The sequence below is a fragment of the Clinocottus analis genome, unplaced genomic scaffold (assembly GCF_023055335.1).
Source record: "Clinocottus analis isolate CAN_PGR_092001 unplaced genomic scaffold, fCliAna1.0.p SCAF_4, whole genome shotgun sequence".
NCBI lineage: Eukaryota > Metazoa > Chordata > Actinopteri > Perciformes > Cottidae > Clinocottus > Clinocottus analis.
This window is the reverse complement of record NW_027176153.1, coordinates 12507452-12523047: the sequence shown is the minus strand read 5'-3', so window position 1 is coordinate 12523047 and position 15596 is coordinate 12507452. Positions and strand designations below refer to the sequence as shown.

General features: G+C 42.9%; 1 protein-coding gene across 2 annotated transcripts; it reads right to left on the bottom strand.

The window, feature by feature from the left end:
- Nucleotides 1-1366: 1366 nt before the first annotated feature.
- LOC137800356 (transketolase-like) lies at nucleotides 1367-14764 on the bottom strand. Of its 2 annotated transcripts, none has more exons than XM_068597520.1 (14): nucleotides 14529-14764; nucleotides 12704-12821; nucleotides 12099-12212; nucleotides 11131-11228; nucleotides 8048-8239; nucleotides 7737-7855; nucleotides 6498-6694; nucleotides 6189-6353; nucleotides 5356-5512; nucleotides 4523-4653; nucleotides 4266-4349; nucleotides 4018-4111; nucleotides 3783-3905; nucleotides 1367-2117 (listed from the first exon to the last, which is right to left on the bottom strand). In XM_068597520.1, the coding sequence occupies exons 1-14, from the start codon at nucleotides 14633-14635 to the stop codon at nucleotides 1930-1932; spliced, it is 1887 nt and encodes a 628-aa protein (XP_068453621.1). In that variant the 5' UTR covers nucleotides 14636-14764; the 3' UTR covers nucleotides 1367-1929. The 2 variants fall into 2 exon arrangements, with proteins under 2 accessions (XP_068453621.1, XP_068453622.1); XM_068597521.1 differs by having other exon boundaries at nucleotides 11131-11222.
- Nucleotides 14765-15596: the final 832 nt, after the last annotated feature.

Sequence of the window (15596 nt, the reverse complement as noted above, 5' to 3'; positions counted from 1 at the left end):
ATGAGTCATTTTATTCTGCATGACTGTCCCTAATGATTGGACAGAGATGGTTAGCCAAGTCTTTAGGATTGCTGCATCCTATTCAAAAGACTAATAATTCATAGTTTAATGCAATTCATTCACAGCAATAATTGTTTAAAGCAAATATTTTATTTAGGAGTTTGTCAGGCATAATTTCATTTTGACAACTCAGACACAGGTGTTGTTATTGTGCCCGTCAGCGACTTGGGGATGCCTCGACCTCTCAAAACCAATATTTGATCTTCATTATCTCATACCTGCTTTAAACTAGATGTATAGGCAGGACATAAGGGAGTGACTCTGTAACTTTTGAAAGAAAAAAGAAAAAAGTCTTCCGTCTTCCTCTTACAAATTAAAATGTTGGCTGAATAGAATAAACAATAAAAAGCCCTCGCTTGTTTCAGTACATTGAAAGGTTTCACAGATACAGCCATGATTGACACTCATTCTGAACGGGAACTGTCATTAAAAGTCATAAATGTAAAAGGTCAGTATTTTTGAAAATGGACAAGAAAAAGTAATCAGAAAAGTAGGTGTTTGATGTCGAACGGTCATAGTGTATGTCAAGAAACTTCATAAAATGTTATAGTAGAAAGTTATAAAGTCATACAGTACGTTTTAAAAAACTTTGAGAAAATAATACTATTGTTTGTCAAGAAAAGTCATAAGAAGACATGAAAGGAAGACATGGAAGGTCAATGCAAAAAAAAGGTTATAGTCTATGTGGAAGTAATATTTCATAAGAAGTCACAAAGAAGTAATAAAAAAGTATTGTATATAATCTTGTATTGTACGTCAGAAAACGTTTTTAGAAAGGCAAAAACAGAAAAGTACAAAATACGTCTTAGTAAAGTATATCAAGAAAAGTACCAAGTCACGTGAGAAAAAAGTAAAAGAAGTAAAAGTATATTGAAACAGTCATTAAAAATAGTCAAAGTATGATGTATTGAGTCAAAACAAAGTCATAGTATAGGAAGTCAAAAGAAGTCATGTGTTGAAAAAATACCCCAAAAATAAAAAATAAGTGTAATCATGGGAATATGTATGTCCAATAAGGTTTTTGTGGCGTTTCCGACAAGTTACACTTACGGTTCATCACGGCTCGATAAAGAGGTGAACATATTCTAAATATAGAGTACATTTAATTGAATGCGAATTTTATTTTTCTTTAGCTAAATACAGTGCTATGCAGTGTTTGCTTTGCTCTTGTGCAAAAATAAAGAAAGCAGGTTTTGAACAATTTTCTTTCACTATAAAAAAATGACCTTTGCATCATGACACCATAACCTACAAGAAAGACCTCAGACACAGGTGTTGTGAAGAAACCGTCCCTTTATTGGTGCGAAGCAGTCCCATCCAAGTTGGGGTTAAAAACAGTCAGTGCTCAAACAGACCAAACCAGAGCTTCTCCACACCCTGCTGGGTCTAGTGGGAAGGATTTAAAGAGTCGAACTGGGCGCAGGCGCATGAAACGCTGCGCCGAAGAAGTGAGAGGGGATCCACAGAAACTATTAAAAAAAAGACTTTACTCCAAACCACGTTCACTGCTTTCACTGAAACACTACAGCAGTACCAGAACTTTCTCTGGGAGGAAGGAAGGGGTTAGAGGGTGGAGGTGTGGACGTGAGTTTGTGAAGGGAAGAGGCGTGTTTACACAAACTAAAGGGGGGAAATCTGGGGTGTCAAAACCACATCAATGACATTAAAAGAGAAAAGCTGGGTTAACTTTTTTTTCCAAATTTAAACTTTTGCTTTTGATTGTTTTACGAAGAGGAGAGCGCGAGTGGGCCAGAAGTGCTTTTCCTTCTTCTGTGTTGGGTTACTTGTTTGTCGTCTCCATGGTGCTCACCAGTTAACCACAGAGTCGTTTCCCATACGTGTCGCCGCTGCTGCCGCCGCTGCGGCATCTTATTTGGCGTTGGCGGAGCTGCTGAGCACCTTGCGGACCGCTTGAATGATGGCGTCGCGGTCGATGCCAAAGATTCGCAGCAGCTCGTTGGGCTTGCCGCTGCGGGGCACCTGAGAAACCGCCAGGCGGTGAACAGTGAAGCCGGTCTCGTTCACGACCGCGGAGCACACTGCCTCACCGAGACCACCTGAGGAGTGAGAACACAGAGCAGTCAGAACTATCGACTGTTCACTCAAATCACACAGGCAAACAACGTCTTTATGAGATTTTCTCTCTTCAACTCTTTTCATTGGTTCCTCTGTCATATTGAATCTCACGCAGCTTTACGAGTGATTGAGCTCTACAGCGATGTGATGTGGACTGACAGGACGGCCGACGCCCTACCTTAACTATCTCACTCCTTACGTTCACCCCGTCTGAACACTATCCTCTCCTCTCTGTCTCACTTTTCAATCCAAACTGTCATTCAAACGCGTCTGACTGAACACTAAAGCTGAGAAATTCAAAAAAAGAGAGGAATTATTGCATATCCATAGTCCTTTATTGCTAAATGTTTCCCATCCTGTGGTTGATGGTAAGCTGGCATACAGTGTGCGAGCTTGATGAGAGAGTGACGAGGGACAAATGCCAATTACCCATCTGTTCACCACAACCCCCTGTTCCCTGGATACTACCGTCTGTCAAAAAACAAGTGTGTGTGTGTATGTATATAAAACATTTTCACTCACATTTAATAAACTAATCAGATTACTAAAAATATAGGTGTGTGTGTGTGTAAGAGACACTTTTTTTGTCTATATCATGGCAAACATGAGGTATTGTCAACGAGCAGAGAACGCAACGACATGTAGGACGACAGAAAAACAAACACAACGAGAGAGATAATTCAGGACACTCGGTTTTGTCATGCTGGTACTGTATGTAGGTCAGCGTGAGCCCGAAGGTCGGGCTGAAATTAAGAAACCCTGACAAGCTCTCCCAGCTCCTCCCACTTCTCCCCACCCCCACAGTTTTTTTAAAATCCAGTTTACCTTTTCTGTATCCCCCATCTATCCCATCAAACCCACTTTCACCACTATTCTCTCCCTATACGTCTCTTCCACCCCTCCCCATGCTGCTCTTCGCTCCCTTCCCTGGCTTAGACTCCAGCTTCCTCGTACTTCCTGTGTCTGTCTGCAGATTGTCCTCTGTCCTTTGCTCCGGGCATTTTGTATTCATGAGCACAAACATGCAAGCAGCTGCATAACAATTCTTACGCCGGCTAGTTAGAGCTCTCCTGTTAATACCGTGCGATCCACGAAGATGGGACTGTCCTGGTTTGAAATTTGGACACGGTTCAGAAGATGACTGTAGTAGAGTGGCACTTTCCATTGTTATTGAGACCCATCACAACTTATATTACACAACATCAGTTCATGTGACATTATGTACTAACGTTTGGTGACCAGACATTTTACCTTTTGGGAATTGAGATTACTTTTGATTTTCATTTCTTGAATTTCAATATTAATCAAACAGATAAAAAATCATTATTTCAGGACTTACAATGCAGAAAAACTAAAATTATTCTCACCAAATGGCTTCCCAGTGGTTCTCAAATCAGGTTTAAAATGAATTACAAGTTTACATTTTTAAACTTTTAATTGTATCTATTGGTCTGAGTGGAAAGAGGTTGATAGATCGGTGCCCGCGGGCACGAACATGTGACGAAGGCGACAGGTCAGAGTTGAACCTTGGATGTTGTCTGCTGAAATGCACTTTGTTTGATTATTTTAAGAATATCTCAAGAAAATAACCCCAGCCATTTCTCCACATTTGTTTTGTTTTGTGGAGCTCATCCACAGCCCCTCACCTTCATAGTAGTGGTCTTCCACTGTGATGATGCGTCCTCTGGTGGCCCTGGCGTTGTCGATGACGGTCTTGGAGTCCAGGGGCTTGATGGTGAACGGGTCAATCACACGGATGTTAATTCTTTCTGGGGAGAGAGGAAGGTGGAGGAGACACCTTAGTCCAACTCATGGTTCATATAAAGACTGTGTACTCTAATGCTGAATGGCTAGTTTTCTTGATTTTGTCTGTTTTTATACCTTTCTTTAGCTGTTCAGCAGCCGCCAAAGCCTCGTGGAGGGTCACTCCTGCTCCGATCACAGTCACCTGGTCGTCGTTGGTTTTATACACAACCTGAGTGACAAGTGAAGACATATTTGTTTGTGGACTCCAAATGGAAACATGCACACTCCAGTCAGATGAGTCATCCGTGATGATGAAGTATAAACAGAAAAAAGTTCAAAGCGCATGAAAGAGATTGACTGACATATAAAACGCTGCTACAAACCTTAGCCTGACCAACATGGAAGTCCTCATTGCAGTTGTAGATGACGGAGTTCTCTGGGCGGCTCGTTCGGATGAAACACAAACCCTGAAACAAACAGGAAATCATCCATATTTGTACCAGAAGCTGTGAAAGATTGCATCCCATACATATATACTCTATAATGCAGCTTTCATTCTGCTCTAAACCTTTACAAATGCTCTTTTTAGGATGACATTTTTAAATCTTGTTCATGTCTTTTAAAGGGTGACTATGGGTACCTTTGTGTTGGCGGCGAGCTCCACAGCTTTCTCAGTGGAGACACCATCACTTGGGTAAAAGATGGTTGCCGTGGGAATGGCCCTAAACATGGCCAGGTCCTCCAGACCCATCTGAGAGGGCCCGTCCTCACCTGAATGTACACACAGCTCAGCATCAAACAGACAAGCAACACACAGCGAGACTTGTATGTTTACCAGAGACTGGAAAATACATTTTGGCAGACTGGCATGCATTCAGTCTGGAAAGGTGCACATGCAATGTACCTGGAGAGGTGAAGGAGTAAGGGGAGGAGGAGGAGGAGGAGGAGGAGGAAGAGGAGGAGGAGGTGAAAAAGAATCAGGCCGTTTTGTCATCACCTCCATGACACAGAGACAGTGAGAGGGGGAGGAGGGGGAGTGCTGATAACAGGAGAGGAAGATGGATATCAGAGGTGGTGAGAAGTTTCAGGAAAAAAGGTTTGGGGTCAGAAAAATTCAAACTGAGACATATTAAGGGCCGTTTCAACCCACGTTGTAGTGAAATTAAAGCAATTTTTAAAAATATATTCTGCAGACAGCTTGGATTGCTTTTCATTTGACATACATTGTGGACCTACACGTAGCTACACGTTTGATAACAAACATCAGTGATCACATCATGTTTGTCTTCGCTCTCTCATCTCCATGCCATCATACAATCCTCCAAACCCTACAAATTCCACCTACTGTTACCATAAATGAACTGTATAACTATACTGATAATTATGTATAAGTAGGACTTAAAGAACTAACTATTGACCTTTTAGCGGTTCACTTTAAGGTCATGATTGGTGAAAAGAGAGACAGGAACTGACCGATAGAGACACCGCAGTGGGAGCCGCAGAGGTTGATGTTGCTTTCAGAGATGCCGGCCATGCGGAGCTGGTCGTAGGCCCGGGTGAAGAACGTAGCGAATGTGCTGGCAAACACCACGTTACGGTCCCTTACGGCACAACCCATTGCAACGCTCACCTGCAGGACAAGAGAAAGGGAGAGGGAGGACGGAGGGGAAAGGAGGAGGGAAAAATAAACGGCAAAAGTTGGCAAAAAATGTTGTGCCGACATTCGTGGACAAAGAAAATAAATGCTGCAGAATTTGTAGATCCCTACATTTGTATTAAGCTAACCATGATGTTTTACTTTGTTTTTTATTAAAAAAAAGTCTGAGCTTCACCTTCTTCCAATGCGCATTGGAGTTTAAAAAGTTTAAAAGTCTGAAGAGGTCCCAACTCCGACAGCAACATTTGTTGAAACGCTCCAGTCTCACAATAAAGTGACTTAATACAACAAGTGTTGCCAATCACATTCCTATTAGCCTCAGCTGTACTGTACTGTTTTCCTTAACGCATGTTAGCATGCTAACATGCTAAACTAAGATGGAGGGCATGTTAAACATGAAACCTGCCACGCATCAGCTTGTCAGCATGCTGATGCTAACCTTTAGCTCAGAGCTGCTAGCACAATACGTTCTCTCGAGGGGTCAGAAGAGACAATATATTTATGTTCATACTCAGGAAATATAATTAACCTGGTCTTTCATACATTGCCCAAATGCCCTTCTTGTATTTATTGAATGTAAGTTTTAAGAGCTCGAATGATCCCAAACCTCTCCAGCTATCTAATTGGAGCCCTATCGTCTCATTCTCACCATGTTCTGCTCTGCGATGTAGCACTCCACGTAGCGGTTGGGGTGTTCGTTCTTAAAGAGCTCGGCGAAGGTGGAGTTCTTGGTGTCTCCATCCAGAGCCACCACATGGTCGTTGTAACGGCCCAGCTTGGCCAGAGCCATGCCGTAGGCCTTCCTCGTAGCGATCTGGTAACAAAGAGACAAACCGACAACCAATCAGGAGAAGATACAAAAGCTCTGTTGTGGACGATTTTAATCAATTTATTAGTTTAAGCCAATAAAACATACGAGTAAAAACATTTGAGCTCATCTCTTCACCACTTGTCACACCTTTTCTCCAAGTTTGTAGCTGGGTGCACTCGGCATGCGGACGTTGCGGAGGCTGACAGGTGAGGCATCCTCATTGGGCGGAGAAGGATACAGGCGCTTGTTGCAGCTGACGACGCGGCTCTGCATCTCCTTGATCACGCTGTCGGCCATGTCTTTGGGCAAGGGCTTCCCATGCCAGCCCATTTTATCCTCAGCCGCTGAAAACAACACAAACACATTGAAGGCTGGAGCAAACAAATACACCTTTTACAGTTAGACAGAGTGGAGGGAATACAAAACAACCTTTTTGGGTTACTCATCGGACCTTAAGAGATGACTTGTATGTGCTTTTGGTATTAATGAAGTTTAGATCAATCTCTGTAAAACAAATTCCTCTTCATATCCTGCATACTTATCTTCTCTACATTTATGCATGTGCATAAAATAAACAATGGCCAGCTGTCACACTCATAAAAATCCTCCCCTTCAGTGGGTCCCAACAGGCTACTTCAAAGATAAGATTAGAATCAAGAGGCCACACATGCTTATGACAACACTCACAATATCTGACAAAAACGTATGTATACAAAGACATACTCCTCTCTTATAAACACACACACGATGCTGTTAAACCAACCTAATTTTTTTAATCTCACTAACACATGGTCACACACACGGCCCCTCATCATTATCACAACACCAGCACAAAGGGCTGAGGCTGCGAGTGTATCCTACACATTCTGAGGGATTACTCTGCTGCAGCAGCTTAAGCACTAAAGCGCTGCCTGGATTACAGCGAGTTAGCGCCCCTTTGCACTGGCGGCGGGTCCCCAAGGCAGTCAAGAACACTTCTGACAGAAATATTATTCCCTGTGAGTTGCCGCCGTTTTACCAGGTCATCATTTAGAAACAGGTTGTTGGAGCCGGTAAGCAGCAATACACGGCCAGTGTCAAGCTTATGAAAAAAACTTGCTTGTGATGATAGTTTTTAATTCCTTTACTTGAAATATGTTCTGTGCGATTAAGTAAGAAAGACATCTACTTTCAAACTAAACAAAATAATGACAGTGTAAAAGTAGGTCATTTTGATCCATGACAGCTCACATCCTTCATTCACCATTTTGTTTCATATTAATTTGTTGAGTCTGCTCTTAATTTAAAAAAAGAAACAAAACTTGTAAAAACCCGACTTGAACTCTACACCACACTGATACTGTGTACTCATAGTGTGGATCACTCCATGTGTGCCTGGTTATGTACCTGGGATGCCTTTGCCCTTGATAGTCTTGGCAATGATGGCAAGTGGCTGGTGACGCGGTTGACTCAGCACCTTACACAGCTCCTCCACACTGTGGCCATCCACAATGATAGCCTGCCATCTGGTAGAGCAGAGGAGATCAAACTTTAAATGCAGTCCTACGGTTGAGTTTATATGAATGACAACATTGTTATATTCATGGAAAAATACCACTGCGGTCAAGTAATTGTCTAATCATTTCAGCATTCCGATGAACACAAACTTCACATCCTCTAACCAACCCAGCTTCACCCTCTGACTCCGCCTTGCTCACCCAAAAGCCTCACAGCGTCGCTGGTACTTCTCCACATGGTGCTGAAGTGGAGCCGGGTCGCTCTGACCCAGACGGTTGATGTCCAAAATGGCCACCAGGTTGTCCAGCTGGTAGTAGGAGGCGAAGGCCATGGCCTCCCACACCGAGCCCTCGGACATCTCTCCATCACCAAGCAGGCAGAACACCCGATAGCTATGACCAGAGAGAGATTTTAGGTTATTCAGAGCCTATAAAGACAGACCAGGAGGAAAGAGATGAATAAATAGGAGAGATCATTTTCCATGTCAGCTCCATTTCCCTATTGCCCCCCCCCCCCCCGGCCCCTACCCCCCACAATCTTCTAATTCCTCCTATAGGGCTAAATGTGACAGCTGACCCTCACACCTAAACACACACACACACACACCCCGCTGAGCTCTGATCATCCTCACTGGTTGCTCCTGCAGTGTAACGACTCCTGACAGCTTTCCGGTCAAATAGACACGTTCTCATTAAAGCTGGAAGATCGGCTGAGACGCGTCGCATTACACTACGCATTCCAACCCCGAATATACAAACGGCACAGAAAAGAAAAGAGAGAGGGAGAAGGGAAGAAAAAGAAAGGAGGAATTCCACAGACGTGAAGATGGAGAAAGAGAGAGAAAAGAGGTAGAGAGGAAACAGGAATGACCAGTTTGACTGATCTTTAACGGTCGGTTTCTGAAATGTGTCTGCTGAAACTATCTGTCATGATATTTACAGATGCATTGAATCTGGTAGAAAGTGCCAGTTTGTGTTCATCATTTAAAGTCTCTTAAACATAGCACAAAGATGTATTTCAGTTTTGTACTAGACATACAATAAGAGGTAACTGTCCTATTTGATATTGTTTTACATTTTGAAAATCTTATTGGCTCAAAGAAACAACAGGATCAGAAAGGTACGGCTTCTCTCCAAACTAAGTTGAATTAATTATACAATCTCAGTAATCAGTTCATCTTTAGCCACTTCAGATAGCTGGACCATATTTGGGAGCAATCTTCAGATTTGTACAAAAACGTCTTCACATCATTGTATTAAAATATAGAAGCCTCACCCTTCAGGTATTTGCTGCACTTAATGTTCTACATGTATACGATATGTACGAGTGATCCCAGTTACGTAGACTATAAAGTCGTCTTAATCTTCATTATTTTTTTAATTCTAAGGTTTTCAAGTGCCATTGGTAATAATAGCAGATTGTGATAATCTGTAACACATTGTGCCAAAGATGACACCACCGCGGTATCAAGAGCACAGTCTGAAGGGCGTCAGGAGAACTGCAGCAGGTTGATCAGCGCTTCAGCTGGAGCAGCAAAGTAATCCCTCAGGAAGCGTGAAGGAGCGCGCTTCTCTTTTATCCGGTTAAGACAAGGCGTTACCTTTCTAGACAACAGCCCAAACCCGTCCACCCGCACACCTACCTCACATGTTCTGCCACCCACACAATTACACCCTGCCAACACAAAACTACAGAGATGAAACTTCCAGACAAAGACGCTCAGTGATGAGTTGCCTTCTCTTCTGGGTTTGGTGCGATGCCTGAACGAGCCTGAGGAGGAATCCTGCATATGCTTGATCCGATAAGCTCATATTTACAACTGCAGTCTATTGAACCAGAGTTACACAAGCGTGAAGCAGTGAGAAGTGTCAATTATTCCGGGTCTGTTGATAAGTGTAGTTGACAGGTTCATTCATGTATTAATTTTTAATAAAACCACACCCTCAGAGAAGCTGAGCGTCAGTTTGGTTGTTAGTTAATGACAGAAATAACATAAAGTGTGACATATACCTGCTGCTCTGCTCCTAATGATCTTGCAGAGCAGGTTGTGTATATATTGGCCATTCAGCAGTTTGTGTCTCAGATTGTGTTATGAAACCAGTGATGCGTCCTTCTAGAGCGAGTGCTGAGCCGTTATGTTGCAGCGCATTAGTGTGACAATCTGCATACACCCGTGTGCATGCACACTCAACCACACACAGTGTTCACAATCGCATCCCAATAAAATCTACATTGCACACATAGATACAACTGAAGCATGGGGATTAGATTGAGATTTTTTTTTTTTTTGGTGAGAGGATGAGAGTAAAGGGTGAGGCATAGCGATGAGGGGAGGGGCTGTGCCCTTGCATGTGTGATTATTAGAGCGGAAACAATCGAGTGCACACAGAATGCAGAGTGAGAGATATCGAGGGCCGCCGACACACTCTGAAAATACGGCGTTCCCTGAATGGCTGTTTTCACTGCGTCTGCTATGTGTACAAAATTGTTAAAACTTAGAGAATTGCCGTTGGAGTTCTGTCCACATTATATTTGTCAAACTATGTTCCTGTGTTCAGCTCTGACACTTTTGCACCATCGTTTTCGAGGAAAATATGAATGGCATGCATTCACATTACGCTCTCTCTATTGTTGGCCTGGAGACCATGTGGCTCTTTCTAGATCGCACGAGAACAAAGGAGACGCACGAGGACCCATCTGCAACACTGCTAACATTCAGCTGAGCGATAGATGGCCACTGTGCATGTTTGAAAGCGTCAACCTTAAATATAAGAGAAGCAGCTGCAGAAGTGTACACTGTTTTTCAACAACAGCAACATTTTTTTTTTATCTCTCTATGAAATCTATGAAATGGAATTGTATCTTCATGAAGAAACAAAATAATCCCCATCACTGATTTGTTTAGCTCTTGATCTATCCGCAGAGATATTTCGGATCACTAAGCACATAGCCTCACTCATCTGGATATGAAGGTTAACTGATCAGAGGTCAGATCTAGCTCTCTTTGATTGATCTAAATGTCAACCCACACCAGGACTGTCAGGGACGGTTTGGTCCCAACGTAAAGGCAGAAATGTTACATGTCAGCACCGCTCACTGCAGTGTGCATTATGTATCATGCATAATTTCATACCGTCTACCTTAATATGTGCAGATGCAAGCAGGGCTGCTGTGCTCCTTCATCAATGTCTTTTGCATTTCGGGAGAGTCTCGGAGTCACGATGTGTGTGTGTGTGTGTGTGTGTGTGTGTGTGTGTGCGCGCTTTTCTTTGGTGCATGTTACCTGGCCTTGTCAAAGTATTTTCCAGTGTAGGCCATTCCACAGGCAGCTCCCAGCCCCTGACCCAGAGATCCAGTGGCCACATCCACAAACTGCTGCTTCTGTTAACACACAAATACACACATCTCACTCTATAGACTGCAGGAGAGCTCAAACACAGAAAGCATGAAGTCTGTGACGAGCAGCGTGTCTGTATCTGGGTTTGTGTGAACAGTGTCTTATTAATGTCTGCAGCACAGGAGAAAGGAGATAGGGACAGAGCATCTTTGTCACATAAGAACATCTCTGTCACCAGCTCCCTTTGTGCATACAGTTTGTCTGTCATCTGTGTAAATGTGTTCATGTCTCCATATGCACAGAATGTGCACCGGTACATGTTATGAAGTAAAAATTCACAAACTTTTCAACTTGAAAAAATAAAACAATCCAGTATCTTAGCGGGAAAGACTGAAGAAAAACTAGAAAACGGAAACCTATTTTTTTTATGTTGCATAAAGATACTGTATTTAGTATTATTTTTCCCCATCCTATTTACCCCTTGGATGGTCTCAATCCCCAGTTTAGGAACCACTGTTCGAAATATAATCCCATCTCTCTCAGGAATAATGTAACTATCTTAAATTGTTGCATATTGAAAAGTTTCAGTATATCAGGGATATTTTTCTTGGTTATGTCATGGCAATAGTTTGACAGATGGCTACATGCAGAAAGACACAGAAAGCAAAGTCGTTTGCAATATGATCTTTGAGTTGTGAAAAGAGATCAGGAAACAGTTCTGAAGTCAAATCTGAAAGATTCCAACGTGCTAATTCACATCAACATCTCTCTACTGTCACAATACCAGTGAACCCCAAATGAACACAGGATGATTGTGTCAGTCTCCTAATGTATTCCTAATGCACAAGTAATGCTATGTTGGAGTAAATTGCTTTCAGACTCAGAACTTCTTGCAGGTCTGAACGTCACCTCACCGGCACAGGATGTCCTTCCAGGATGGAGTCCACCTTGCGGAGGTTGAGGAGCTCATTCTCCTTCAGGTAGCCAGTCTCCGCCCACACGGCATACAGCACGGGGGCTGCATGGCCCTGAGGAGGTCGAGGTGAAAGGTCAATGGTTAAGAGTTTAGGGCCACATGCAGTTTAGCTGATTTGTTGGAGCTGCCTTCAGAGTTTATAAAATGCTTGTCAGTGTTTTTGGACTATAAGATCTTGTTTTGCGCCTCTAATTTACATTTTTCTCCTCAGGTTTACTTTTCTTGCACACTCCCAAGAGTTTTCTTTTGAATAAAATGCCAGAAGAATAAAATTGAATTCTAAAGTGGTTGCGCGCAAGTCCAATTAGGCGTGACATTTGGCATCATAAAGTGTGCAATTTGCCTCTGGCACCTTAGAGACATCAAACACTAGAATCAGGAAAACATGCATGTGGACTAAAAACTGGATGCACATTTTCAATGAGCTTTTTACTAATATGCATCACCTAATAATTTGTAAATAATGTAGATGTCCCATGTGTGTGTGTGTGTGTTCGAGTGCATTGCATCAAAGAAACACCTCGCCATGTGTGTGTACTTTACCTTGGAGAGGATGAAGCGATCGTTGTTGGGGTTACGGGGGTCTTCAGGTCTGTACTTCATGGTATGAAAGAACAGCACAGACATAATCTCTGACACGCTGCAACATGATGTGGGATGACTGCAACAAAATGATGGAGAGAGAGAGGGATCAGACACACAGCGACGGATTCAAAGCGTAATGTTTGTGTTGTTGAAAGCTATGTTCAGAGCATACACTTCACACACAGATGCAGAGGAGACATGCAAAAGGCAGAAACAAAGTGTCAATCGGAAGTGGAGCTTGACTCTTTGTCAATTTGGACCTCGTGCGTTAGGTCATGCCAGACCAACTGCAGTCGGAGAGTTAAACAAGAAACACAATATGCTAGTGAGACTGACTTTATCAGTTAGTATGCGCAGTAGCTCTCAAACACACACCATTTGGAGGACATCTCATTGTCTCTCTCTCTTTCTCTCTCATACTTGAACACACAATGTATACACTTGAATACAAAGGCTTGATTCACAGTATAGTCTCAACTGTTAAAGTCACGACAATTGAACACAAAATAGGATTTGGTGAGGTTTTCTGTCTTGAATGTTGTTATTCTCTTTATTTTCAAATCACATGCCAATACCACCTCACAACCTCCTCCATGGAGGCCTTTTCCTTACTCTCCTGAAGTGAAAAACGACATCAAATAATAAAAAAACAGCGAAAAAAAACAGGAAATGAAAAAATGCCAGGTCGATCAAAAAAAAAAAAAAATGGAATAAATAAAATATGGGACACGTGGTTTTATTATCAGTGATTAAACTGAAACGTCTTGTTCACACAGCCCTTTACGAAGCATGTCCGACATTGAAAAGTGGAGCTATCGTTAAATATAATGTTTGTAATTGGTCACCTTTGAACGTTGAAAGGCACGCAGAAGTTACACTTCCATGCATCCTATAATTTTTTTTATTGTACTCTTGTATTTTCTATCACTCCAATAACGTTGCAGTCTGTTTGTGAATTCGGATTTTATGTTGACATTTTTCACCAGAGAATATTCGTCCCGTTTTGAACGTAGCTATGCTTGACATTTGGGAGAGAGGCCGCACCGGCGCACGCACAAAGGCATGCACGCACGCACGCAGGCGTGGCAGATGTGTGGAAGCGCGTCCGTGCGCTCCCGGGTCCCGCTCCGCTGCCTCTTCACACCACGGCGACCCGCGGGCTGAACGCGCGGGATCACGCACAAACCGACCGCGTCCCTGCTGGTCTTCCGTTATATAATTGATCCCTAAGTGAGCGAAGAGTTGCAGGAGAACGGAACGCACCGGCAGCAAAATATGTCGAACCTCCAAATCAGACACGATATTATGAATATTTCACAATTTGAAGGGCTGTTGGTGCCATACAAAACACGGCTGTTGATGTGATTGCATATGTCTCATTGCGCCCACGAACTTAATACCCTCTGAAATACAGATGCAAAAATGTCAAGTAATTAACTCTTTGCACCAAAAACCAACAGAGTGCGTAAATTACGCATAGCGCACGTTGGCACATACCTGTTTTACGATCAGAGAATATATGAATAAGAATAATTCAATGTCAAGTTCCTTGGTTTTGGCAAGGAATTGTGATATTATGCATAAGATGCTCTATACTGCTGAGCCAGTCACACCATCAGAACAAGCTCGTGTTGTGGAAAATCTAGCCAGCGTTTCTACTTTTTAATTATTATTGTGCCCTTTAAAACAGACAAGTGCATGAACCATATTGAGCTGGACCAGGACAATAACCTTGTTTTATACATCTCCAGCTGGGTTTAATCTCTCGTGTCCCTCCTCTTACCCGCTGCCCGCTGCAGTTGTCGCCTTGATGGAGTTGATCCGGAGCTTGGTGGCGATGTTCCTGAGCGCCTGCAGCGTCTGCTGGTCGGGTTTATGGTAGTCCTCCATGTGGCCGATGAACCGAAGAAGAGCACAAACAATGGAGTGAAGAGTTAAAAGTCCACGGTCTGCTGTCCTGAGAATAAAAGACGATATGTGCGCAGCGGACGATGGCAGGGGTTAAAAAGAGACAGTGGTGTTGAGCCTGACAGACAGAGAAGGAGGGAGGGGGCGTGTTGGCAAGCAAAGCCTATGAATATGGCTAATCTTGGGCTAAAAGCAGACGACCGTTACTGCAAACTGTCATGCACGGGCACCAATAAGCACATAGTAGGAGGGCTTTGGGCTGAGACCAAGGCCGCACGCACATGGGTTCAACCCCCAGAGCTTCATCTAGTGACGTTTTGGTGAGGGAGGCTCAGGCAAACTGAACATTCAGGAGTAAAATGAAACAGAGGAACAGCTATTAATGCAAACAACTTTGAAGAATACAATATTATAAATAACCAAAGTGTGTTGTGTGCATGTGTTGCACTGTAAACGGTCATAGTGAGCACAGATATCACAAAGAAACCACATCTACTATTAGTTAATATGGTTTGTTAGCAAAAGTGCAGACTGATACGGTATGTTTGACTTGAGTTGTGGAGGGTCTATCGATATATTCTGATGTGAAGGACATAAAAAGGTTTAAGATCAGACAGTCAAGAGTAACATGATCCGATCTCTCTTTCAACAATAAAGTGTCTTGTGAAGCACTGCATTTACACGGACAGCAGGGAAAGGTGCCCTGCAAAAGGATCACAAATGACAGTAATCTTACCTTAATGACATTCCCCCATGGAGGCTGACCTGATTTCCTTCAGTGCACAGCTACACCTGCACTCTCACTCAGGTAAGGACAGACAGCGCCAAACACATGTGTGATTTCCAGGTGGTTTTGGTTTGGCACAGTCAGAAAAATATTTATTTTAGGGGGACCAACCTTTTGTCTTGGAATTTCAGGGGACTTCTAACTCTGCCTGAGACT

What these genes read in the sequence shown, in the direction of transcription:
- LOC137800356 (XM_068597520.1), bottom strand. Translation starts at nt 14,635, where the DNA reads ATGGAGGACTACCATAAACCCGACCAGCAGACGCTGCAGGCGCTCAGG. An exon ending in ACAACTGCAGCGGGCAGCGG is followed by an intron (nt 12,822 to 14,528) that starts GTAAGAGGAGGG and finishes ATTTTGTTGCAG; the next exon opens with TCATCCCACATCATGTTGCA. An exon ending in TCCATGTTGGTCAGGCTAAG is followed by an intron (nt 4,112 to 4,265) that starts GTTTGTAGCAGC and finishes CTTGTCACTCAG; the next exon opens with GTTGTGTATAAAACCAACGA.